The sequence below is a fragment of the Anomaloglossus baeobatrachus genome, chromosome 12, assembly GCF_048569485.1.
Source record: "Anomaloglossus baeobatrachus isolate aAnoBae1 chromosome 12, aAnoBae1.hap1, whole genome shotgun sequence".
NCBI lineage: Eukaryota > Metazoa > Chordata > Amphibia > Anura > Aromobatidae > Anomaloglossus > Anomaloglossus baeobatrachus.
In genome coordinates, this window is record NC_134364.1 from 51,423,959 (window position 1) to 51,448,245 (window position 24,287).

At 47.2% G+C, this 24,287-nt stretch overlaps 2 protein-coding genes across 2 annotated transcripts in view; both read right to left on the bottom strand.

Moving 5' to 3' along the window:
• Positions 1-9,261, bottom strand: part of LOC142257722 (synaptosomal-associated protein 23-like) — a 285,299-nt gene extending 276,038 nt beyond the window's left edge. Inside the window, exon 1 of the mRNA XM_075329877.1 lies at positions 9,176-9,261. The gene's annotated coding sequence lies outside the window, so the exon portion shown is untranslated. The remainder of the gene's footprint in view (positions 1-9,175) is intronic.
• Positions 9,262-11,078: 1,817 nt separating this feature from the next.
• RACK1 (receptor for activated C kinase 1) lies at positions 11,079-19,008 on the bottom strand. The gene is made up of 8 exons (XM_075331108.1): positions 18,802-19,008; positions 14,421-14,592; positions 14,184-14,331; positions 13,877-13,972; positions 13,661-13,771; positions 11,809-11,949; positions 11,478-11,588; positions 11,079-11,269 (listed from the first exon to the last, which is right to left on the bottom strand). The coding sequence occupies exons 1-8, from the start codon at positions 18,908-18,910 to the stop codon at positions 11,204-11,206; spliced, it is 954 nt and encodes a 317-aa protein (XP_075187223.1). The 5' UTR covers positions 18,911-19,008; the 3' UTR covers positions 11,079-11,203.
• Between the last annotated feature and the right edge of the window lie 5,279 nt (positions 19,009-24,287).

Here is a 24,287-nt window from a genome sequence, read left to right on the forward strand (position 1 = left end):
AGTCTCCAGCGCAACGTTCGGGCAGTGTCGGCATGTTTCCTAAGAGAGTGCCTTGACAAGTAGATCGTCTAAATATGGGATCACAGAGTGACCCTGAGAGTGCAGGACTGTGACTACTGCTGCCCTGACCTTGGCGAAGACCAGTGGGACTGTCGCTAGCCGGAAGGTAGAGCTACGAACAGAAGGTGTTCGTCTCCTATAACGAAGCGTAGAAACGCTAGTGCTCTGGATCAAACGGCACGTGTGGATAAGCATCCTTGATGCCTAATGATGCTAGGAAATCTCCTTGGGACACTGAGGCGATGACATGGCGGAGGGATTCCATCCGGAACCGCCTGGTGTCCACGAGCTTGCTGAGCAGTTTTAGATCTAGAACGGGACGGAACGGCCCGTTCTTATAGGCACCGCAAATAATTTGTGGTAAAAACTGTGACCTTGTTCCTGAAGAGGAACGGGGGTCATCACTCTTTCTGCCTATAGAGTGCACCCTGTTTGCAGAAGAGCAGCGGCTCGGCCGGGAGGTGGAGAAGTTCTGAAGAATCGAGTTGGAGGACGAGAAGTGAGCTCTATCCTGTACCTGTGAGACAGAATGTCTCACACCCAACGGTCATTGACCTATGGCAGCTAAATATCGCCAAGGCGGGAGAGCCTGCTACCGACCGAGGATGCGGAGAGAGGAGGCCGCAAGTCATGAGGAAGCCGCCTTGGAAGCGGGTTTTCAGACTGTCTCTTTTTTGGGCGTGACTGAGCCCGCCAAGAATCTGAGCTCCTCTGATCCTTTTGAGTCCACATTGGACGAGGAAAAATGGGACCTGGCCGAGCCTCGAAAAGACCGAAACCCCGGACTGCCTCCTGCTCTGTTGGGGTTTGTTGTGTCCGGGCTGAGGAAAGGATGAATCCTTACCCCTGGACTGTTTAATGGTTACATCCAAACGCTCACCAAACAGTCGGTCAGCAGAAAAAGGCAACTGGTTAAGCACCCTTTTTTGGAAGCAGAATGTGCCTTCCATTCACTTAACGAGCAGATCAGGCTCTGCTTAAAAACACGGAGTAGCGGAGGCTACTGCCGCACGGTTCGCAGAGTCTAGGGCAACCTGACTCGCGTAAGAAACAAATGCAGACATTTGAGAGGTTAAGGATGCCACCTGCGGCACAGATGTACGTGTAACCGTGTCAATCTGTGTAAGACAAGCTGAAACAGCTTGGAGTGCCCCAAGGGTGAGAATGCTGGAGCCAACGGTGCGCCGACAGCCTCATAGATGGATTTAGACCAGAGATCCATCTGTCTGTCAGTGGCATCTTTAAGTGCAGCTCCATCTCCCACTGCAACTATGGATCTAGCTACAAGCCTGGAGATTGGAGGATGCCGCTTGGGACACTGGGTCCAGTCCTTGACCACGTCAGGGGGCAGGGATAACGTGTATCCTAAGCCGTTTGGAGAAGCGCATATCTGGATAAGTGTGGTGTTCCTGGACTGCCTCTCTGAAGGCAGAGTGGTCCAGAAAAATACGTGAAGCTGACTCCTCCACTGGAGGAGCTGGGAGAGAAATAACCAACATTCTATTGATGGACGCTATAAGATTATTCACTATGGCGTCACCATCAGGTGTATCCAGATTGAGAGCGGTCTCAGGATCAGAATCCTGAGCCGCTACTTCCGCCTCATTACACAGAGAGTCCTTCTGCTAGGACCCTGATGAAACCGACGGCCGCTCATAGTGAGCCCGCTTAGGCTGTCTGGGACTGACGTCTGTGCAGAGCCGTGACTCTGGGATGCGTGTGACATTCCCGGAGCTGTTAGTAGTTCACACTGAGGGGGGCCATGGATCAATGATTCAACAGTGCCCATGTTGTGAGAGACATGTCCGGACTGCTAGGCTTCTAGTATCATAGCCATAGTCTCAGAAAATCTGTCGGTAAATACTGCAGACACCGTCCTCATCCTCTGGCCATTAGCAGAGACTCCGGCTGAGTTGGATACAATGGGGGTCTATGTAACCTGCCGGCCGTATAGCCGTACATGCTGTACCGGCTGCATAGAAAAACATGTGGTTCTGCACCTTTGTTTTACACAGAGAATATGCTGATAACTCCTCCGCACAATCCAGGAGGGTATATACAACGTGCGACCAAACAGTGCAATGTATATAGTAGAAGCATATCTATAAGTGCACTTCTGCACTAGTGGGGTTAGCACCACAGGTGCTGCTTAACGCCTGTTGCAGCGATTGTGTGACTATCAGAATGCCAGGGTCTTCCACACTTGTCTCTGTATCGTACAGAAAACTGACACTAATGGCTGCCGGCGTCCTGTATAGAGAAGGAAGCCGTGGGCGTGCCTGAGAAAGTGCGGGAATCCGGTTTCACAGTGCACACAGTGAGAGGGGTGGAGTATGCAAAACATACTCCAGCTCTCAGCGCTGCTGTGCTATGCAGCGTCACGCCCCTACCCTGACTGTCAGGGCTGTGGGCGGTAACGAAGGGAGACTAGGCCCAGAAGCCGGGGACTCGAGTTAATAAGCGCGGCCGGCATATCAGTGCTGGCCGGCGCGGAAGTCCCCGGCGCACCACAACTCCCAGCGGCGCCTTAAATAAAAACGGCAGCGGCGTTAGCGCGGTAGTCACCCAATACACTAACACACCCAGCAACGCTGTGGTGTGCGATGGCACTAGTGCGGACAGCGCCGCTGTCCCTGGCGCACTAACACACCCAGCAGTGCTGCCGTGTGTCTGCGCGGTCCCCACAGGGACACCGAGTACCTCCATGTAGCAGGGCCATGTCCCTGAAGATACTCCGCTCCATGTCCAGCAGTACCAGGGGCTGTGGATGGAGCACGGCCTCAGTGCCTGGAGACCGATAGAATCCCACTTCACCCAGAGCCCTGTAAAAAGGGATGGGGAAGGAAGCAGCATGTGGGCTCCAGCCTCCGTACCCGCAATGGGTACCTCAACCTTAACAAACACCTCCGACATGAAGTGGGGTGAGAAGGGAGCATGCTGGGAGCCCTGTATGGGCCCTCTTTTCTTCCATCCGACATAGTCAGCAGCTGCTGCTGACTAAACAGTGGAGCTATGCGTGGATGTGTTGCCTCCTTCGCACAAAGCACAAAACTGGTGAGCCAGTGATCCCACTGGGGGTGTATAGCCAGAAGGGGAGGGGCCTTACACTTTTAAGTGTAATACTTTGTGTGGCCTCCAGAGGCAATAGCTATACACCCAATTGTCTGGGTCTCCCAATTAGGAGCGAAAAAGAAATGTAACATTTAGTACAATGTGAGTGAGTAAAGACTTTACTGATTCATCCAAAAAAAAGTGTGAAAGCAGCTCCTGCACAATGGCAGTTATTGCTCCAGTGTCTGTAGGACATTCTGTGTTCTTGAGTGAAAATGATGAGAATTTAGACTTGGAAGTGTTGGATTGGGTTGAGGTCTGGGGACTGTGGAGACAATCCAGCTCCTCTACTTCATTGTCATGGAACCATTTCTTCACCAATGTTGCCGTATGCTTCGGTCATTCTTGTTGGAGCACTATGTTGTCCTTTTCATACCCATAGTACTCGGGTGTATGTAGTAACTCGTCTGGTCAAGTATCCAACGCCTTTGCAGTGAAACACCCCCATATCATCAGACTTCCTCCACTGAACTTGACATTTCCTTTAATTTCTTGATCTCTTAGACCCTTTTCCCTTGTTTATTCCACAAATTGATAGACCTTGTGATGAGCCGACTTTTTGACTCTGATATTTTGCCTGGACGTCCACCTCTTGGCTTTGGAATGGATGGGATGGGCTTCTTTTCATATTTTTCCACTATCATGGGATCACATGATGCAGTTTAGCAATTTTCTTGGCGTAGAATCTGCTATCGATGAGCTGGATGATGCTATTTCTCTTTTCTTGGGAAACCTCTCACTTGGGAATCAACCTAATATATTGAGCCGAATGTGAGAACAGGTTGTAATTTGTAGTATACAGGAAGAAAAGTATTTTTGCACAAGGAGCAAAACAGTAACAATGCAGCGACATGACAAGAATCTGCGTAACTAATCATATGCTAAATAGATGCAAGTCAGATTTATGTATGAGATAGCCAAGATGATTGTCTATAAAATGAAGTCAATCTCACACTGAAAAAGGTAGTGGATGGTAAGATATGGGGCATGAAAGTCAAAAGTTCAAAACATTGTTCCCCTTTTGCTCATCAGTGTAGAATATTGTCCGACTAAATGATCAGAGCTTTATTCTGCAGAGGAAAGTGGAAGTGGACAAGCGACAACATGGCTGGCTTTAGGTGTTACGCAGTGGCAGACAGTGCCATATTCTGAAATCACTGATTTCGATGACTGGTTCTTCGGCACAAGCCTCAGTGGTCAACTCCACAAAAGGAAGGGACAGAAGAGATCGTCAACAATGATCCACGGTGGTGGTTGATATCTGGCTGACTGCATTTCAGTGTTTATCCATGGTCTGTTCTTCCGGTAGCCATGTTGTTCTGCAGCCTCCTCCTCTGAGATCTTGCCCGTGCCTCCAGAGATGAAATTTGGAAACCCAATGCTCTCATAACTGAAGATACAGGGAAGGACTGGTTCAGCTGGATGTTAACTCCTGCTAGCAGAGAGGTGACAGTTTTGGGGTCATGGATGACTTTTTATTTTTTGGAGGGGAGAGTTATTATTCACTAGGGGTCTCTGATATTTGGGAAAAAAACTTGATAATCCTTGTATGCAAGATCAGGCAAAAAAAGCCATCACCAGCCATTGTCTACAGCAGGGGTCCCCAACCTCTGGCTAGAGGGCCCATGACGTGTGTATCGCGGCTGCCAGTTAGATCTGGCAAACGGCTATGATGATGACTTTTCTGCGTTTTCCTCACATAAGAGAAGTTTTGGATGTGCATATACTAGTGGAGGGGGTATACAAAATAACCAGGAGAGGATAATGCCAGTTAGAGGGGGGCTTGAAGCTGGATGCGATAGTGTGGCAGGAGTGCTTGCTGCAAGAATACAGAATGGGGGAAGGTAAGGTGGGACCCCTAAATGTAAGGAGGTTGTCTATAAGGTTGGGTACACAAGGTCTCTAATATCGGAGCAGAAGATTTGGTTATAACTAACGGGGGCTCTGGGAGTCACTACTATGGGGGAGACAATGTAATTACTCAGAGCTCTGGATGTAGCTCATACCCACCTATGAGCTGAATGCGACTCTCAATAGAGGAAGAGTTGGGGACCACAGGTGGAGATACTCCACTGCCGACATGAAGCTTCACACCACTCATGTTTCGCTACAGCTCGCTCTTAGAAAAGCAATTATGGAAGGTGCAGGGCTTCAGCGTTGGTTGTAAGGTCACCCTACTATGGGGTAATATTAAGAAATGATCATTTGACAAGCCAGAAAGGGGTTGTGTTCATCATTAAGCTGCCCCTACACAGACTAACATCTGTTGCACCCACGCAATATCGAATGGTTCGGCCAACACTACCGTGGCCAACTGATCGTCAGGAGAACTATCTGTCGTACATATCTGACCTGACTGCCGATTGCACTGTGCTCCCAAAGAAGTCACCGGCCAACATGTCAGCTGGAAGCTTTCTCATAAAGAGTATGAAAGCTCTGACCAAACCAGATGTCTGATGTACAGTAGAGACGGCCGTTGGCCAGAGCATCGTTCGTTCAGTAGACCACCATCTAGTGTGTACATAAAACCCCTTTGCTCACCCCCAGGAGCACCACTCAACGGTGTCCCTCCCTGCAGGACTGTCAGCATCAACATCCAGGGAAAGCCACGCAGCGACTGCAGCTCACAATCCCCCAAAAACCTTGACATCTGGTTGTACGATGTTAAAGCCACTCGCAGATCTGAAGAGTTTCCCTTTATGCTTAACCTTAACTCTATCCAAGGTGCCCACAGCCTTTAGCCAAGCATGTGTTACCAGGAAGAGGACCAGAAACACAAAGTGCTTACAGACCCATAATATTGATCCCCAGCAACTCCGCCTGCCACTGTAGGGGGTCTGCTTCGGAACTGCTGCCGATGCACAGAATTTTACTAAGCAAATCTAGTAACTTTTATGCTGTATTGGGATATTTTAATTTATCACAAGTTATCGCAACTATCCTGTTACTATTTAGATCCTAAGACTAAATTCACACATTGCATATTTTTCTGCACCATACTACTTCATATGCAGATTTGGATGTTGATTTGGTGCAGACTTCACTTTTTCCAAAGAAATTACAGGTTATGGATTAAAAAAATAAAATAAAAATCTGCACAGTGTCAGTTTACGCACAGAAAATAACAGCTCCAGCCCCACTAGTAGGACTGAAAGCTGGCAGCTCCTAGGAGAAATAAAGTTAATTTCCTCCCTGCAGCTGCACTTTTGGTAAGGGGACCGGACAGCAAGGGAACACTTCTTACTTGCAAATTATATGCAGGTTAATTGCATTTGTGGACATAACCATTTTCTTTAAGTCATTGACATGGTAACAATATTTCAGATTTGGTTGAGGGATCTGTTCAGTGATGCATTTTTAAAGTTACTTCTCAGCCAACAGGAAATTTGCACAATTATTTCAGAACATAGGATTTAAATTAAATAGATAATGTGAATTAAAGAAAACCAGCAGAAAGTAACATCCTGAACAAACATGGAGCATTTCTGACTCATACGAGAAGGACAATTGCATAAAAGGACAATTGTGCACAGGGGCTCGGAAATGGTACACAGGTCATCAGAACAAAAAGAGAACACGTGTGGTACAGACACCTCTCCTGCCTGGAAGGGTAGGGTTTGCAATGACATGTCCCCAAATGTGAAAGTGGCAGTACTGTGACACTTGTGTGCACCATTCTTTATAGCAGACAGTTACCTTAACACCTCCTGGCTGCTACTGGGTTAACTTGCACACAACTTAAACTGGTACTGTATTTTTCAGACTATAAAGACGCACTGGCCCATAAGACGCACCCTGGTTTTAATAGGAAAATAAAATTTTAAGCAAAAAATGTGGTCATGACACTTATGGGGCGAGAATCTGCTGCTGACACTGTTATGGGGGTAATGTCCCCAAATTCTCTACTAAGGTACCCCATCCTGGTAATGATCCTCCTGCCTTGTATATATGTACCCCATCCTGGAATATGCCCTCATCCTGCTATATACCCCCCATCCATCCTGCTGTGGCCTGTATCCTGTGTCACACAAAAAAAACCCCAAAACATTTATACTCACCTTTTCTCGCTCCATGCAGCATCACTCCTCCTCCTGTCTGTGCCGGCAGCAGATCCACTGATCTGTGTGGAGCCGTCACCTTTGTCTGCAGTATCGCTCGTCCTCCTGTCTGCCTGTCAGCTGACCTGCATGGAGACTAGCGGCGCGCACAGCGATGACGTCATCGCTGTGCTCACCGCTTCTACACAGATCAGCTGGCCAGCACAGACAGGAGATCGCGATGCTGCAGAGGAACAGTGACTGGTGAGTATACCGCAATATTCACTGCACCCCGCGCTGATTCCCTAAATTACATGCCCCCTGTGTGTAACAAATTTTGAAGAACAACATTAGCTTTCTTTTGAGATATTAAGCGTGTTTTAATTATTTACCGTTCGGGAGTTATGGCTCCATATGTCAGCTTTTTGGCCAAAAATTTGGATTTTGTCAAACTTTGAGCGACGAGCGGCACGGGTTAACGTCGTTTGATCGAGCTCAAATTTTGGCCCTCTCAATATCTGGAAAGGGGAATCGTTTTGTGGGGTCCAGATGGACAAAATTCCAACATCGATTTTTTGCGGTCACCCTACTGTTCACTTCTATGAGTTATACAAAGTGAAATACGATTGCTGGCGACATCAGCTTTAATAGAAAAGGAGGCTGGCCTAGCTAGTAAACTCAGCCAGCCCCATTCATTCACATCACTTGTTATGTAACGATACAGAGGACAAAAACCTTACTTTTGGTGTTGCTACAAACCTAGAAGCGCAGTAAAATCCAGACACCAGAGCTGAAATCACAAAGGTATGTTTGGAATATAAAATTAGCTAGCATTGACATTTTTTGTCAGGAAAATCCAGCATATGTGTCAATCAAGACATCACATGCTGCAAAGTAAATCTAAACATTTTATATTTGTAGCATGTTAAAGTGCAGACGTCACTCTTTGCAACGACAATTGGTCCAACTTTGCAAAGAATTTTTGCCGCTGCAAACATTAAGTGGATACAACTGGAGTTGAGCGAGTATCTTACCATTTGTACTCGCTATACTCATAAGTAGTCTAATACTCGTGTATTCGTTCCAAAAATAGTGTGTTCAATGCAAGTCAATGGAGAAAACTTGCAAAGTAACGAGTAACCCGAATGCTGCACTATTCATGTGAGTAGCGAATAGTGCGGAATTCGGGTTACTTTGTAGTTTTCCCCATTGACTTGCATTGCACACACTATTAGGAATTAACACAAGTATTAGACAGTACTCGTTATGAGTATAGCGAATACGAAGTTACTCTGTCAACTTTGCGTGCACATAACCGAAGATTAAAGTAAGGTTATAAAAGGTCAAATTATCGGCTAGATATTTCATTAGTCCCTAGAGGCTCCTACCCAACAGCAGCACCCGGTAAACATCCAGGTCAGGGATAGACTGACTCACACTGAGGCTGGTGCGTAATTATTCACAAGATATTAAGAACTTCATGGTCTCTAAATCCTAAAATTTAAAAATAAATAAAAAATGTTAACGTGCACAGCAATGTCAGTTCTACGTTGCTGTACAGTCTTTTGTGGTGCATTTTAAGCTGGATTAACAGGCAGAATCCACCTGAAAGACATTGTGTGCCCATGCCCCAACATAGGAATCTGGTACTGCCCATAGCTAGATGTGTAAGATCCAGTATACAGCTTCCCAGACAACCAGAAGCAGTAAAATAGGACAGACTTCATTTAGCTCTTAAGGACGTCTGGAGACCAGGACTGGGAAGTGCTGCCATGTGGAAGGAGCTTTCGGCTGTACAACATAAGTGAACTGCACATTTTTGGGTCAGAAAATACCTTATCAGGTAATTTACTCTTATACCCTATATTGTGCCATGTTAGTATCCCTGTAAGTCAGTCTATAGCTGCTAATTCCAAGTTTTACATCACTTTAGATCTTTGAGGGGACAAGGCCCATTTCAAGTTTACCTGGTGTGGCACATGCCGTCAGATCTACGGTAAGACAAGAAAATACAATAAAGGGTAACACTGGGGACACTAACATCGGTGGGCCCTAGCGCTAGTGAGAGGAATAGAAGAGACACCAACAACTGTCCCTACTCTATCAGCCAGGCCCTATACAGTCATCAACTGTCACCAAGCAGGAAGCGGTGACCCTGAGAAACCCTGTAGTTGCCCTGGCTAGCACACTGGCTGGCAAGGATTGCTAGTCCCACCACTGCACTAAAAATGACAAGGACAGGCAAGACAGAAACAGGGGAAACCAGCATCAAAAAGGATAAAGTTAGACTTCAGGAACACTCCACCAAAAGGACTTTCCCCAAGGCGGTCAGAGCACAATGGATTTGTATCCATCTTCAGCATTACTGGGAAATGCCACTACTTAACCAACAATGGCGTAATTGCTCTGCTTGGAGCTGCTGGAAACAAAACTGATCCTTAAGCACCAAGAGAAGTTAAGCTACATTTAAATATAGAGCCTATAGATGGTAATTAGTGACTTTAGTCCTGGACCTGTCGCTAGTCTCCAAAAAACAGACAACCGTGACAGCCTAGTGCAGATAATCAGTGGAGACCAAAAGATTTTCGGATATATCTTCAGATCCCAATACAAGCTTGGGGATCTCTTCTAAGGCTAGTTTCATTTATCCGGCTTTATGCCGGTTTGCCAGATTCGGCAGACTCCAGAACAGTGATACAGTACAATGGCAGCACGACAAGTTCCGGGTCACTGTCACATGACAGCATGTGACCAGAGCTTGTCGCACTGCCATTGTACTGTATACACTGTACTGGAGTGCGCCGAATCTGGCGAAAAGCCGGATGTATGAAATTAGCCTCACTCTGCTTTCACATATCCGGTTTTTGCAGTGCGGCTCAAAAACCTATGCAACGGATGCGGCGAAAAAAACGGGTCTGTTGCATAAGTTTTTCCATGCGGCCTGTCCATTTTTTTGACGGATGCAGCTTGATACTGAGCATACGCAGTGCAAAAAACTGCATGCGGCGGCCGGATGCTGTTTTTGCCGCAGGACACCGCATCCGGCATCCATAGGCTTGCATTGTAAGTCACGCCGGATGCAGCGCGATTGTTTTTTCGCCGCACCATAAACGTGCCTGGCAACGTTCCTTCCAGCCACCGCATGGGCTAAATATGCCGCATCCGGCAAAAACCGGACGCAAGGCCATGCGGCACAATACGGCGCTAATGCAAGGCTATGGGGGAAAAACGCAACTGGTGGCAAAAAAAATGGTTGCGTTTTTTCTGCAGAGCGCCATATTGTGCCGCTCAGCAAAAACCGGATGTGTGAAAGCAGCCCAAGACTCCAGGATTCCACGGATGGATTGAATATTAAAAGTTCTGCAAAATATTATCCTAGAATAACGTAAACTAAAGCAAATCTAATCAAAGTAAAAAGGAAAGAGCAGGAAAAGTTTATTAAAGAACGTGGCACTGTTGTGATTAAAATTGCATGTTTCGGTACACAACTGTCCTATGCATAGATGGGCAAAGTGCAGCAATTTTACCAAGATGTGTACACCCCTTAAAATTATTGCACATTACTACAGCAAGAATACCTGTCTTCATAAATTCCTTCAGGTTTTTTTAGATGCATTCAACTTGGCAGAAAAATACAAATGGCATTTGTGATTCCAGCCAAGCCATGAGAGCTCACAGGCCCGTGAATGTGCGGGACCCCCACTGTGCAATGGAATTCTTCATCCTCGGTACCAGCAGAGGTCAGACCCCCTGAATGCCATCACACGGCACTGAGTTACACCGCAATGTTGGAAGATTTTGTATTCCAGAATGGTGGGTTTATTGATCAGCAACCTGATAAAGTTACATAATACAGGAACACAGGTTGGATAATTTTATAGCAATTTTTATTAAGAGTCATAGGCTGGTGTCAGAAGACTCCATACTGCACAAGCAGCATCGGGTGGCATCACTACAATAGAAATGTCTCCATTTTCCTGTTTCCAGAAAACATCTTAACGGGTTCCAATGGTCACTTGCCAGACTCTGATCAAGTTGTCTGTGTATCCAGCGAAGAGGGTCTGGAAAAACAATGGAGCGAAATGAGAAGCAGATAGATCATTCATCTCCGTCCCCATAAAATGTGTACTGTGGAAGCTTTGTACCATGTGATTAGCTGCCATTTTTAGAAAAATGTTCAACATTAACACAACTGAAAAAATTATACTATAACAAGGGGTGATCAGGAGAAATGGTGGACGACGCACACAACACAAGGTGACGCCGTACCTGTCCATCTGCTGACCAGGCCAGAGATGTACATTGTGGGGGCTCCGCTTTGCTGCTTGTACTGATCACCTCCTGCTTCAGTTCGTCTACGATGATCTTGCCCTCCAGATCCTACAAAATTAATACAAGGTTTAAGCTGAAGATCTACAAACTTAAATCCCAAAGAGGACAGTAAAATATGTATATTTTCGCTCAGTAACAGCCTCTGATTTTCAGCAATGAGCATCAGTTGGCATAAGAACACATCACTGCAAGAATACGTCGCTCCAATCATAAGATATCACTGATAAAAGGTGGCTTTCACGCCGTGGAGGATGCGGTCAGGACATACCCAGATCTTGATGCTTGGTCCTGTGGCCGCACACAGCCAGTAGCGGTTGGGGCTGAAGCACAGAGCATTGATGACGTCACCGCTGTCCAGGGTGTACAAGTGTTTCCCCTCGTTCAGATCCCACAACATGGCTTGTCCGTCCTGGAAACAAAGAAAAGTGAAGGACCACATCAAGCAATAGGAATACACAGTGCCAACATTCTATAATAAAGATTTTACTGCCATTGCTTTGGCAGGTCTCCTCTGATTTGTGACCGGCCAGCAAGCTCCAGTGTCATTCAGAGGTCACAACTTAAAGTCTATGGGAGCCTCGTTCTGGCTCTCAGACTTGCATGGAGCGCTTGTGATGTAACTTATGACTTCCGGCCAGTCAGAAGTTATGGGCACAAGATGGCACTGCAAGACCGGGGCTAAATTGGAAAAGGTGAGTATAAGAACAGGAGAAGGGGGCTTAGACCCCTTTCACATTGCGTTTTTAGCTCCGTTCAGTGGTCCGGTCGGAGCTTCTGTCCGAACACCCCCGCAAAACGTGTGTAGATGCATGCACCAACAGGGCCATTGACTATAATGGAGCAGACTGAGTCAGCGTGTGTTCTGTCTTGCACCATTTTTTACTGTATATGCTTTCTGCAGGTGGACACCCAGACGTAGTGGACTATGTTTGGGTGTCCGCCTGCCGAAAACCTATACGCCAATAAATGGTGCAAGACAGCACATGCTGACTCCGACTGCTCCATTATAGTCAATGGCCCCATCAGTGCATGCGCCTGAAACACGTTTTTCGGGGGTTTGTGGTTTCAAACGCATGCCCCGACTGCCAGTGAACGTAGGTAAAAACGAAATGTGAAAGTGGCCTTAGATTTAAAGCCCTGGGGGGAGGGGGGGGGGGGGACACAAAAACCTGGAGTGGTACCTTCATCTGCCATACTCCTGATTTCTACATTCATTAAAAAAATCCCAGATGAATAGTGTTCCCTGCATCACATCATCAAAGCTTGGTTTGGAAGGAGCTGGCCAACTGCTCATCTCAATAGCCAAGCCAACAGCTTTGTATGATTGCATAGGCTGTAACAAACGTGGCTGGCTTAGCTACTGAAAAAGGCAGTCAGCCAGCTCCCTTCAAACTGTAAGGCTCCTTTCACATTGCGTTTTTCCCTACACCCACAGGTCCCGTTGGGAGCATCCGTCCGAACCGCCCCTTTCCCACTCTGCAAAGCGTGTTCCAGACGCATGCGCCGGCAGGGCCATTCACTGTAATGGAGCGCACTGCGTTAGCGTGTGCTCTGTTTTGTGCCATTTTTGCACATATACGTTTTTTTGCAGACGGACACCCGAACGTAGTCCACTACATACCTGTGGATGTAAGGCAAAACGCAATGTGAAAGGAGCCTAACTCAACATTTTATGTAACAATGCAAAAAAATAAATAAATAGGTAATGTCTGTGGTCTGCCTGTTTTGGAAAGTCTGACGTTATGGAGATTACCACTTGTGCCATGAGAAATCTCTGTAGCACAAGAATCTTTCTTTCTAGCTCTTATTGGCTTAGATATCCCAGAGTTTACAGAAGATACTGCATTATCTACCAAAGACTACATGTCTGGGTGTAACCGGCAGCAATCTACTTTCAATTGCCACAATAAGTCAGAGACAACACTGGCAATGTCCACGATCTCCATAAAACTCATAACAGACCCACGGAGAATACAGAAACCGCTGCCACTAATCAGGTATTCCCATCTCCGCTCCCACAAATCTAGTCATAATGTACCGATAAAAGCATCCATACAACCAGATGAGGGCAACTAATAGAAATCCATGCCTACTCAGCGCCAAGACCCATGTCTCCTCACCTTTCCTCCGGAGGCGCACAGTGACCCATCAGGAGACACAGTGACTGTGTTCAGGTAGCCGCTGTGGCCAATGTGGTTGGTCTTCAGTTTGCAGTTGGCCAAATTCCAGACCTGAAATGGAGATGTCCAGAGTTAAAGGACGACCTGACGTGGTCACAGGCTACTTCGCAGAATCATCACCAATCATCGCCCGGTCCAGGATGTCTGTGCACCCACCTTCACCATCTTGTCCCATCCGCAGGATACAATGATTGGATTGCTGCTGTTGGGTGAGAAGCGGACGCAAGAAACCCATTCAGAGTGAGATTCTTCCTGGAGAGAACAAAAAAAATGTAATACTCTAAGCTCAATACCAAGTCTAGTATGAAGGAGAGCAGCCGATAGGTGCTTCTATGGTCCCATCATAATTGCAGGATTGTCAGCACACTTGACGTTGTTCCCAGAGGAACAACTCAGGTTAGTTGATCTAATCACTGGGACCCGTGCTGTTTGTGTTTCTATAGTTGGGGGGTAGTTTGGTTACCTGCACTGTGTACTTGCAGACTCCCAAAGTGTTCCACAGCTTGATGGTTTTGTCTCGGGACCCAGACACGATCTGACGGTTGTCAGCAGAGAAAGCCACACTGAGGACATCCTTGGTGTGACCCACAAATCTCCTTGTGGTTGTGCCACTAGAGAGGAAAAAAAAAAAAGCAATGACGTGAGCGCCCCCACACCAAAACACTGGTTACTCAGAATTTGGTCTTCTCACACAACGTACTTTGTAAGATCCCACAGCCGCAGGGTCCCATCCCAGGAACCAGACAGGGCGAACTGCCCATCGGAGGAGATGACGACGTCACTGACAAAGTGGGAATGACCGCGCAGGGCGCGCTGGGGGACACCGTAGTTTGTCTCATCCCGAGTCAGCTTCCACATGATGACAGTCTTGTCTAGAATGGGGAAAAAAAAAAAAAATGTCAATCCAAGAATACAGTGACCTCCAAATGTCTAGCGCTCCACAGGACAGCAGAGGCCAAAAGTCTAGTGGACATGCAAAAGCTGCATATGAAGACCCAGGAGCCTTTACTGCACCTTTATAAAGACTGGCCTATACTCAACTCCACTGCCCTCAGAGCTGGGGACGGACATTGCATCTCGAGCAAGAAGTGACCGTTCTGATGCAAAGGATCCAGTCCGGGTCATGGTGATCCTGAGAACCAACCTTGTGCAAGGCTAGTAAGATATGTGCTATTGGCAGGGTGGGGATTAAAGGGGTCATCCGGTAAACCCAAATATAAACATGATAAAGCCCCATTACACATAGCGAGATCGCTGAAACGTCACAGGTTTTGTGTCGCCAGAGACATCGCTGTGTGTGACAAGCAGCAGCGAGCGGGCCCCTGCTGCGAGGTTGCTGATGGTGACAAAACGATCAGAACCATCTTTTGCTCGCCCGCTGTGCAGCACACATCAGCGTGTGACGGCGGGAGACCAACGAGCGCCGGTTCTGAGTGTGCAGGGAGCTGTCATTACACGGGTCACTGTGGAGATCTAGAGGGGGGAGCCAGCACGATCTGAAATTGGCATGCATCATATAAAAAGTGAAAATTCACAGATTTATTCCAACTGTACTATAATAAAAAAATGAGATTTTTAGCAAATAATTGATCAATTTTTTGAGCCACCCCTGCCAACGTCACGGCAAATCTCAATAGGGGGGTCCTACTCTTACTCTACATTCTAATTGATCAATTATTTGCTAAAAATCTCATTTTTTTATTATAGTACAGTTGGAATAAATTTGTGAATTTTCACTTTTTATATGATGCATGCCAATTTCAGATCGTGCTGGTTCCCCTTTTTTTCTCTTTTTTTCACTGTGGAGATCTGCCTGATTGACAGCTCAACGGCGACCATGTAGCGACATTCCAGCGATCCCTGTCAGGTTGGATCGCTGGTATGTCGCCATGTGTAACGGGACCCTAAAAGGGGATTTTTTTAGCAGCATTACAAAATATGCTTATTTATATAGAGCCATTAATGCCATAGTGCTTTACAGAGGTGATCATCACTGTCCCCATTGGGGCTCACAATCTACATTTCCTATCCGTCTTTGGAGTGTGGGAGGAAACCCACACAAACATAGGGAGAACAAACTGTTTGCAGATGCTGTCCTTTGTGGAAATTGAACCCAGGACCCCAGCGCTGTAAGGAGACGTGCACACGTTAACTATTTGCACAAATTTCTGCATCTCTTAGCAGGAAAAATGCAGCAGCAGGAATGTGTTTTTTGGTACATATTTTCCCCATTAACCCCCTTCAGCCCCGGGCACTTTCCGTTTTTTTGCTCCTTTTCTTCCGAGAGCCGTAACTTTTTTATTATTCCGTCAATCTTGCCATATGAGGGCTTGTTTTTTGCGGGACGAGTTGTACTTTTAAATGAAGCCATAAGTTTTACCATATATTGTACTGGAAAACGGCAAAAAAATTCCAAGTGTGGAAAAATTGCAAAAAAAAGTGTGATCGTACAATAGTTTGTGGGATGTTTTATTCACGGTGTTCACCATATGGTAAAACTGATGTGTGGGTATGATGCCTGAGGTCGGTGCGAGTTTGTAGACACCAAACATGTATAGGTTTACTTGTATCTAAGGGGTAAAAAAAAAATTCACAAGTATGTCCAATAAAAGTGGCGTTTGTTTTGCGCCATTTTCCAAAACACGTAGCGTTCTCATTTTTCGGGATCTATGGCTCAGTGACCGTTTTTTTGCGTCTCGAGCTAACATTTTTAATGGTACCATTCTTGCGCAGATGCTACGTTTTGATCGCCTGTTATTGCATTTTGCGTAAAACTTGCTGAGACCAAAAAACAATTTTGGCGTTTGGAATTTTTTTTGCCACTACGCCGTTTACCAATCAGATTAATTGATTTTATATTTTGATAGATCGGGCATTTCTGAACGCGGCGATACCAAATATGTGTATATCTATTTTTTAACCCTTTAATTTTCAATGGGGTGAAAGGGGGGGGGTGATTTGAACTTTTAGGGGGGTTTTTTATTTTTTTTAAAAAAATTTTTTATTTTACTAGTCCCCCTAGGGGGCTATAGCGATCAGCAATCTGATTGCTCTTATCTATCTGCTGATCACAGCTATACAGCTGTAAACAGCAGATTCAGTCACTTCCGGTTTCCCTATGCTCCGTGCCGAGGAAAAACGAAAGTGAAACTTTGTAGCTGCAGGCGTCATCACATGACCCTGCACTACGATGGCAACCACCGAACGTCACGTGGTCACTCACGTGACTTCCGGTGGGGGCGGCGGTAAGTAAACAAACATGGCCGCGCGCATATAGATCTCGCTGCCAGACTTTGGCAGCGAGATTTAAGGGGTTAAATGTTGCGAGTGGAAGCGATTCCACTCGCAACATGCAGGCACACATGTCAGCTGTTGAAAACAGCTGATGTGTGCCGACCGCCGCCGCCTGCCCGCGGCAGGGGACGGGGCTTAACGGGACACGATCCTTGACGGATAGATCCGTCCAAGGTCGTGAAGGGGTTAAGTATGAGAGGAATCTGCAGCAAAACCGCTGCGAGAGTTGACCTGCTGCAGATTTGGGGCAGATTTAAATCTGCAAAAAGGAAAGCAGAGCGTGCATTGAGACTTCAGAATTCTCTCATCAGGAAACCATAACAAACCTGTGTAGAAAAGCACAATAAATCTGTGTGTGCTCGTGCCCTAGGACTACAGTGCTAATCACTGAGGCACCGGGCTGCAAAGTGCAGAGTTAGGTCAAACGCAAAAACGGGCTCCATTCATTCTTTAAAGGGAACCTGTCGCCAGTTTTTTGCCCTAAGCTGCGGCCACTACCAGTGGGCTCTTCTATACAGCATTCTAGAATACTGTATATAAGAGCCCAGGCCGCTGTGAGAACATATAAAGTGTTTTTTTAATACTCACCTAAACCGGTCGCTGCGGTGCTAGTTGGCCCGGTGGGAGGCGCTATTCTCCGGGACCGGCGCCGCCTCCTCTCGGCTATCTGCACACTCGCCGGCACTGAGGTCCTGCGCAGGTGCACTACAATACTTTGATCTGCCCTGAGCAGGGCTGATCAAAGTGCGCCTGCGCAGGACCTCAGTACCGGCGAGTGTGTATGACTTGGACGCGTCATGCACACAGGCTTCAGAAGACGGAGGAGCAAGATGGCCGAGAGAGGAGGTGCCGGTCGCGGAGAACAGCGTCGCCCACAGGGTCAACCAGCACCGCAGCGACCGGTTTAGGTATTATAAAGTGTGGGGTTTTTTATGTTCTCACAGCAACCTGCTCTTATATATAGCATGTTAGAATGCTGTATATAAGAGCCCACTGGGGGTGGCCGCAGCTTATAGGCCATAAAACTGGTGACAGGTTCCCTTTAAGGGGCTACTGGAATATACTATTACAACACTTGGACCCCAGAAGGAAGGAATGGAGCAGCGGTCAAGAATGTGCACTAACTAGCCTTCCTAATGGGTAGATGGTCCTTTATCTGGTAATCAGTGTGGTCCCAGCAATCAGTCCTCAACAGCCTGTGTTTTCCAGGCGACCCCTTTAATGATCTCTGGGTGCCCAACAACACTGACCCTCAGTAATGAGAACAGGGCTCCATGGATTGCAGAGCAATGCTCCATAAAGAATGAATGGGGCCTGCAGACAGATCACAGGTGCCAGCAAACCACAAGTGACCCCGTGTGTTATCAATACACAATAGTATAGAGTCTATACTGTAAAGATATAACTTAAAGGGCAACTCCACACGCAGATGGCCAGTGCCACATGTGCACTGCAGGAGTAACATGGATGTACACAGCACTGCTGTCAGTAATGGCCGCTTCCTGGAGGGGAGAAGCTGCAGGCCTGATACTGAGAGGAGCAACGCTCCAAAACCAAGGGCCAGCAGCACAAGACCCGGACATTACAGGCCCAGCTGCGTGTATATACAGATATATACGGCACATATACAGCTATATACGGTACATATATAAATATACATACACAGCAGCTCCAGAATAACAGGCGCGCACAGCACGGAGCACATTACCCGGCCTGCCCCGCGCACAGCCCGCCGCCTTCTCCTAGGACGCCCATACGTTAGTATGATGGCTACACATGTATCTCACCCCGGGAAGAGCTGAGGATCATGTCCGGGAACTGCGGGGTGGTCGCGATCTGGGTAACCCACCCATTGTGCCCCTTCAGGGTCCCCCGCAGGGTCATCTGCTCGGTCATGATGAGAACTTGTCTGGGGACGCTCCACCGGCGGAGGATGGAGGGGGATAGAAGACGTCGGGTCTAAAGTGACCGGGAAAAGGCGGAAACCAGGCCAGAGGCGGCTTATATAGACAACGTGAAAATCCTGACGTCACGACGTCCTGAGAGGAAATACGTCAGACGTACGCCGTAACATGGCGGCGTACATAGAACGAGACCGGCGTTTAGCGATAACCGGTGTATACGCTGCCGCTTAGGTCTGTGTTTCCTCCGGACAGTCACGTTATAACTCTGTCATTAAGCGACTCCAGCGTGTTCAGGCTTACTTACCATCTGACAGGCCTGCTTTTATAATGGGCAGGGAGCGACCTTTTTTTTTGTAATAACTTTATTGAAACCCCTCGGTAATGTACACAAGCACATAACAACACCTGGTCATGTGACATTAGGCTGCGCTGGGTTATGCAGTACCCCATCTTTGTGCATCAGAGGAGGGGGCGCTGCTGCTCCTGACCGTCCCTCACAGGGACCTAATTACTGCAAAGAATATTTAGATTCAAAGTATATGTAATAAAAAATAAACATCTGACTGGTCGTCTTCACACAACACGGCCTGCTTAGTCTTCGTTCACACTTGTATTCTGCATTTTTCACTGCTTCTCCAGTAGAAATGGAATCAGCACAGGATTAATGGCTGCCACAGACCCCATTGACTATAATAGGTGTAATATATGTACTGCCCGCTGCACCGACAGCTCGGATGAACGCAGAAATTCATTTTAGTCTGTGCCCTCAGCGCAATCAGACCCACAAGCAGTTGTACCCACACCGTGCCTATCACGGTACATCTGGATTCTGGTGTCACACGTGTTTTTTTCACCATGTACACTTTATTAAGCAGGAATCAGTCACCTGAACCATAACATGAAGGTTCCTGGGGAGAATTTTAAGGGGTTGTCCATTGCGGAACAAACCCCTCAATAATAGCTCCCCTATACTATATACTGAATCCTCACCTACTGGATGGTAATGTTCCCCTTGTCTTCGCGCCTTGTAACCTGCTGGTCACAAGTCCGCTGCTCAGAGCAGAAACCAACTGCGTACTGAAGGCTGCAACCGATCAGCAGTGATTGGCTGCAGTGGCCACACAATATTATCTGTCACATGAACGGCCTGTAACAGGATAAAAATCAGGTGTGATGGTGTTGTTATGCCTAATGAAGGGGACACATACGTAAGGATGGTTGACATCGGGGAGATCAACATCCAACACCGCGGAGACACCATCACATGTTTCTCAATGCAGTGACACTAGAACTGTCTGTGGATGGATACCATGTTTTGGTGCTCCCACTAGCCAGTTTCCTACTCCACACTGATGAGTGAGGAGCAAATACCCTGAAACAGCTGTCTGTGGATGGATACCATGTTTGGTATAGGTGGTCTCCTTAACTGGAGACTGCCCTTCCCGTGGTTGTTTCTTCCCGGTGAAAGACCTGGCTAGTTTCCTGCCAGCGTTGAGAAACATGTGATGGTGTCTCCGCGGCATTCTTGTTTTGCATATTTTCCCAGAGGGGCCTTGTTCTAGTGTCACTGCGTTGAGAAACACGTGATGGTGTCTCCGCGGTGTTGGATGTTGATCTCCCCGAGGTCAACCATCCTTGCTTATGTAGTCTTCTACTAGGCATTGCCCCCACTAGCCAGTTTCCTACTCCACACTGATGAGGGGGCAAATACCCCGAAACAGCTGTCTGTGGATGGATATCATGTTTTGGTATAGGCGGTTTCCTTGTCTGGAGACTGCCCTTCCCGTGGTTGTTCCTTCCCGGTGAAAGACCTGGCTAGTTTCCTGCCAGCGTTGAGAAACATGTGATGGTGTCTCCGCAGGCCTTCTTGTTTTGTAATGAAGGGGACAGTCTGTACTTGGAATGCGTTGTTTAAGAATGAAAAGAAGCAGCGCTATTCTCCGTCTTGTCCTCAAGTGGAACGCGCCAGCAGGAATCCTTCACTTCTCATGGTGTATGTTACAGTAAGGATTCCGGAGGAGGAGGTCCGACAGCGACTTAAAGCTCACTCGTGGTGTAAGGCTCTAAACACAGCCCCAAAAGTTTCACACATGTACCCCACCTACGACTTCCACCATCTTTTTACTGTTACCATATTAGGCACTATTTGATTTGTTTTTAATACATTTTCGAAGACAAGTTACCATGATGTGTCTTTCTTCTGCTGCGCCTTGTTTCTTACAATTACGGTCCTCAACATTGTCCATTTCTTCGTGAGTCTTCAGTATAGCCTGAACAGCACATCCTGACACCCCAGTCTGCTTTCAAATGTTTCCCCGGGGAGAGACCTCACTGATGCCGTATAACTACCCTGTGTCTTGTCCCTGTGCTTAGTCTTTCCATGGTGAAATTACCCTATCTTCCACAACCTCACCTTTGTAGCATAGTTTGTCTTTTCCTCACCCAATTTTAAGCCTCCTACGCAGATACATATACCCCTTGACAAAGTTAACATGAAACACGCATTTTGGCTCTCCCCTGGGAATCTGCACAGGCACTTTACGATGGGTAAGAAAAATGATGGCCTTTTTTTTGCACTGCCTCTATAGCAGATATGTCTAGAATGCATAGACAACCAATGACTAAAGCGGGCTTTACACGCTGCGATATCGGCACCGATATCGCTACCGTGGGTACCCACCCCCATCTGTTGTGCGACACGGGCAAATCGCTGCCCATGCCGCACAACATCGCCCAGACCCGTCACACATACTTACCTGCCCGGCGACGTCGCTGTGACCGGCGAACCGCCTCCTTTCTAAGGGGGGCGGTTCGTTCAGCGTAACAGCGACATCACAGCTGCGTCACTGAACCGCCGCCCAATAGAAGCGGAGGGGCGGAGATGAGCGGGACGTAACATCCCGCCCGCCTCCTTCCTTCCTCATAGCGGCCGGGACGCAGGTAAGGTGATGTTCCTCGTTCCTGCGGTGTCACACGGAGCGATGTGTGCTGCCGCAGGAACGAGGAACAACTTCGTTACTGCTGCAGTAACAATTTTTGAGAATGGACCCCCATGTCACCGATGAGCGATTTTGCACGTTTTTGCAACGATGCAAAATCGCTCATAGGTGTCACACGCAACGGCATCGCTAATGCGGCCGGATGTGCGTCACAAAATCCGTGACCCCAACGAGTTTGCATTAGCGATGTCGTAGCGTGTAAAGCCCCCTTAAGTTAAAGGCTGCTATGCAATCCGATTGATGTTAACTGCTGCATCTATTGTGTTGCTGCTATATTGCATGTTACTCTGATATTTACCACTGTATAATCATTGCCAGCATATCCATTGGGGTGTTCAATCTTTCTCCACCTCTATTGTATCCAGTAACTTTATTGATTGCGTCATAAATAAAGCAAACATTTATTATACCTTGAAGCCTGGTACTCCAATTTCTTTTGGTGCTGTCAATAGGTTGTCTAATTATTGGGGTTGTTTTCAAGTGATTTGGTTCACTATGATTATTTGGGGATCATGCTGATAATATAGCGATATGCTCCCAGCCAAATTACTACTATTTTCTCCGGTGAATACCTTAATAGTACCTTGTGTCTTCTCTCTGTGCTCAGTTTTTCCATGGTGTATGACCTGCGAAATGACCTATCTTCCACAACCTCACCTTTGTAGCAAAGTTTGGCTGCTCCTCAGCCAGTTGTAAGTCTCCTACACAGCTGTTTCTGTTTCTGTTAATAACTGTTTCAACCTATACATGAAAAAAATGAGAATGGTCCCCTGTATGGTCTAATTAGTTACTCATACACCTGATCCTACAGAGTCCTCAAGTTTTGGCAAGTGTACCTTGAAGTACTGATGCTGTTTTGAAGGCAAAGGGCTGACACACATAATATTCATCTGAATTAGAATTCTCTGTTGTTCATTCTCTTTGTATTATGTTGATAGAAATAAACTATTGATGCTGCTATCTTTCAAAGTATTTCTTCCACGCCTGCCTAACACTTTTACACAGTACTGCATGTGTGTGTATATATATATATATATATATATATATATATATATATATATATATATATAGTGCAGACCAAATGTTTGGACACACCTAATTCAAAGAGTTTTCTTTATTTTCATGACTCTGAAAATTGTAGGCATCAAAACTATGAATTTGAATTAACACACGTGGAATGAAATACTTAAAAAAGTGTAAAACAACTAAAAATATGTCTTATATTCTAGGTTCTTCAAAGTAGCCACCTTTTGCTTTGATTACTGCTTTGCACACTCTTGGCATTCTCTTGATGAGCTTCAAGATGTAGTCACCGGAAATGGTTTTCCAACAGTCTTGAAGGAGTTCCCAGAGATGCTGTTACGAACCGGCGTCGCCATAGCCGCAAGCAGCCTGCTGCGGTTCCTGTTGCGCCCAGGCGCCAGCTGCCGTTCTTGGCCGTGCCTCGGGTCGTCCAGTTGGGTGTTCCTTCCACCACGTCTAAGTGTGGAGAGGCGGCTAGTGCGCATGCGTGCGCCGATTTACCCCAGCCAGAGTCTAAGCCTGGTGTTTTGCCTAGTGAGCATGCTCAGCCTGATTGTGTTATGTCTGAGACTAAGTCCTCAGTTCAGGCTACTGAGCATGCTCCCACAATTAACCCTAACAGCCTCTTTGCACAGGTACTTGGACTTCGTGCTGTGTCTAAGTTCTGGGATGTGCCTACTGAGCATGCTCAAACTGATAGTCTGCTTTCTGAGCCTGTTGCTCAGGCTACTGAGCATGCTCAGGCACTTAGTGCACCAGAGGCTAGGTCCGGTAAGGACCTCACTGAGCATGTCCGTGAGGTGGCAGGCCCTGATAGGGCAGAGGGTGTCAGGTGTCCTGATGACGTGGCAACTCCGGACTGGCTCGCAGAGGCCCGCCCCTATGATCTGGCACCTCAGTATTGGTCGTCAGACGATGACTGGTGAAGTGTTTGGGGCGTGGCTGCCATGAGGTCATCAATGACGTGGCGGTTCCGGATAGGTCGCATGTGACGTCACTGATGACATGGCACTCTGCTATTGGACCTTGGTGGTTCCACCCTGGGTTTGGGGCGGACCCAGGTTATAAAAGGGGCTGGAGACAACATGGAGGTGCGCAGTCTTCACTTTTGCTCAGTCAGAGCACACCTCCATGTTAGAGCCTCATTGCGGCATAAGCCTATGTTGGGAAGCGGTAGGTAGGGTTAGGCGAACGGTGCCTGTCACGCCAAGATTCGTGGCTCGGCACATCAGGGTCAGGCGCCGTGCTTCCCTCCTGCCGTTCCAGTCTTGCTATAGCAGCCCAGTGGCGTTAACTGGGCTGCGGCTGCTGTGCTTCATGTCCGATTGTGCCCCCTTCGCACACGGA

Bases quoted from the DNA above. Each gene is read 5' to 3' on its own strand.
- RACK1 (XM_075331108.1), bottom strand. From the start codon at position 18,910: ATGACCGAGCAGATGACCCTGCGGGGGACCCTGAAGGGGCACAATGGG. The intron at 14,593-18,801 runs GTGAGATACATG...TCCCCATTCTAG, and splicing joins GATCCTCAGCTCTTCCCGGG to ACAAGACTGTCATCATGTGG. The intron at 13,973-14,183 runs GTAACCAAACTA...TGTTCTCTCCAG, and splicing joins TCTGCAAGTACACAGTGCAG to GAAGAATCTCACTCTGAATG.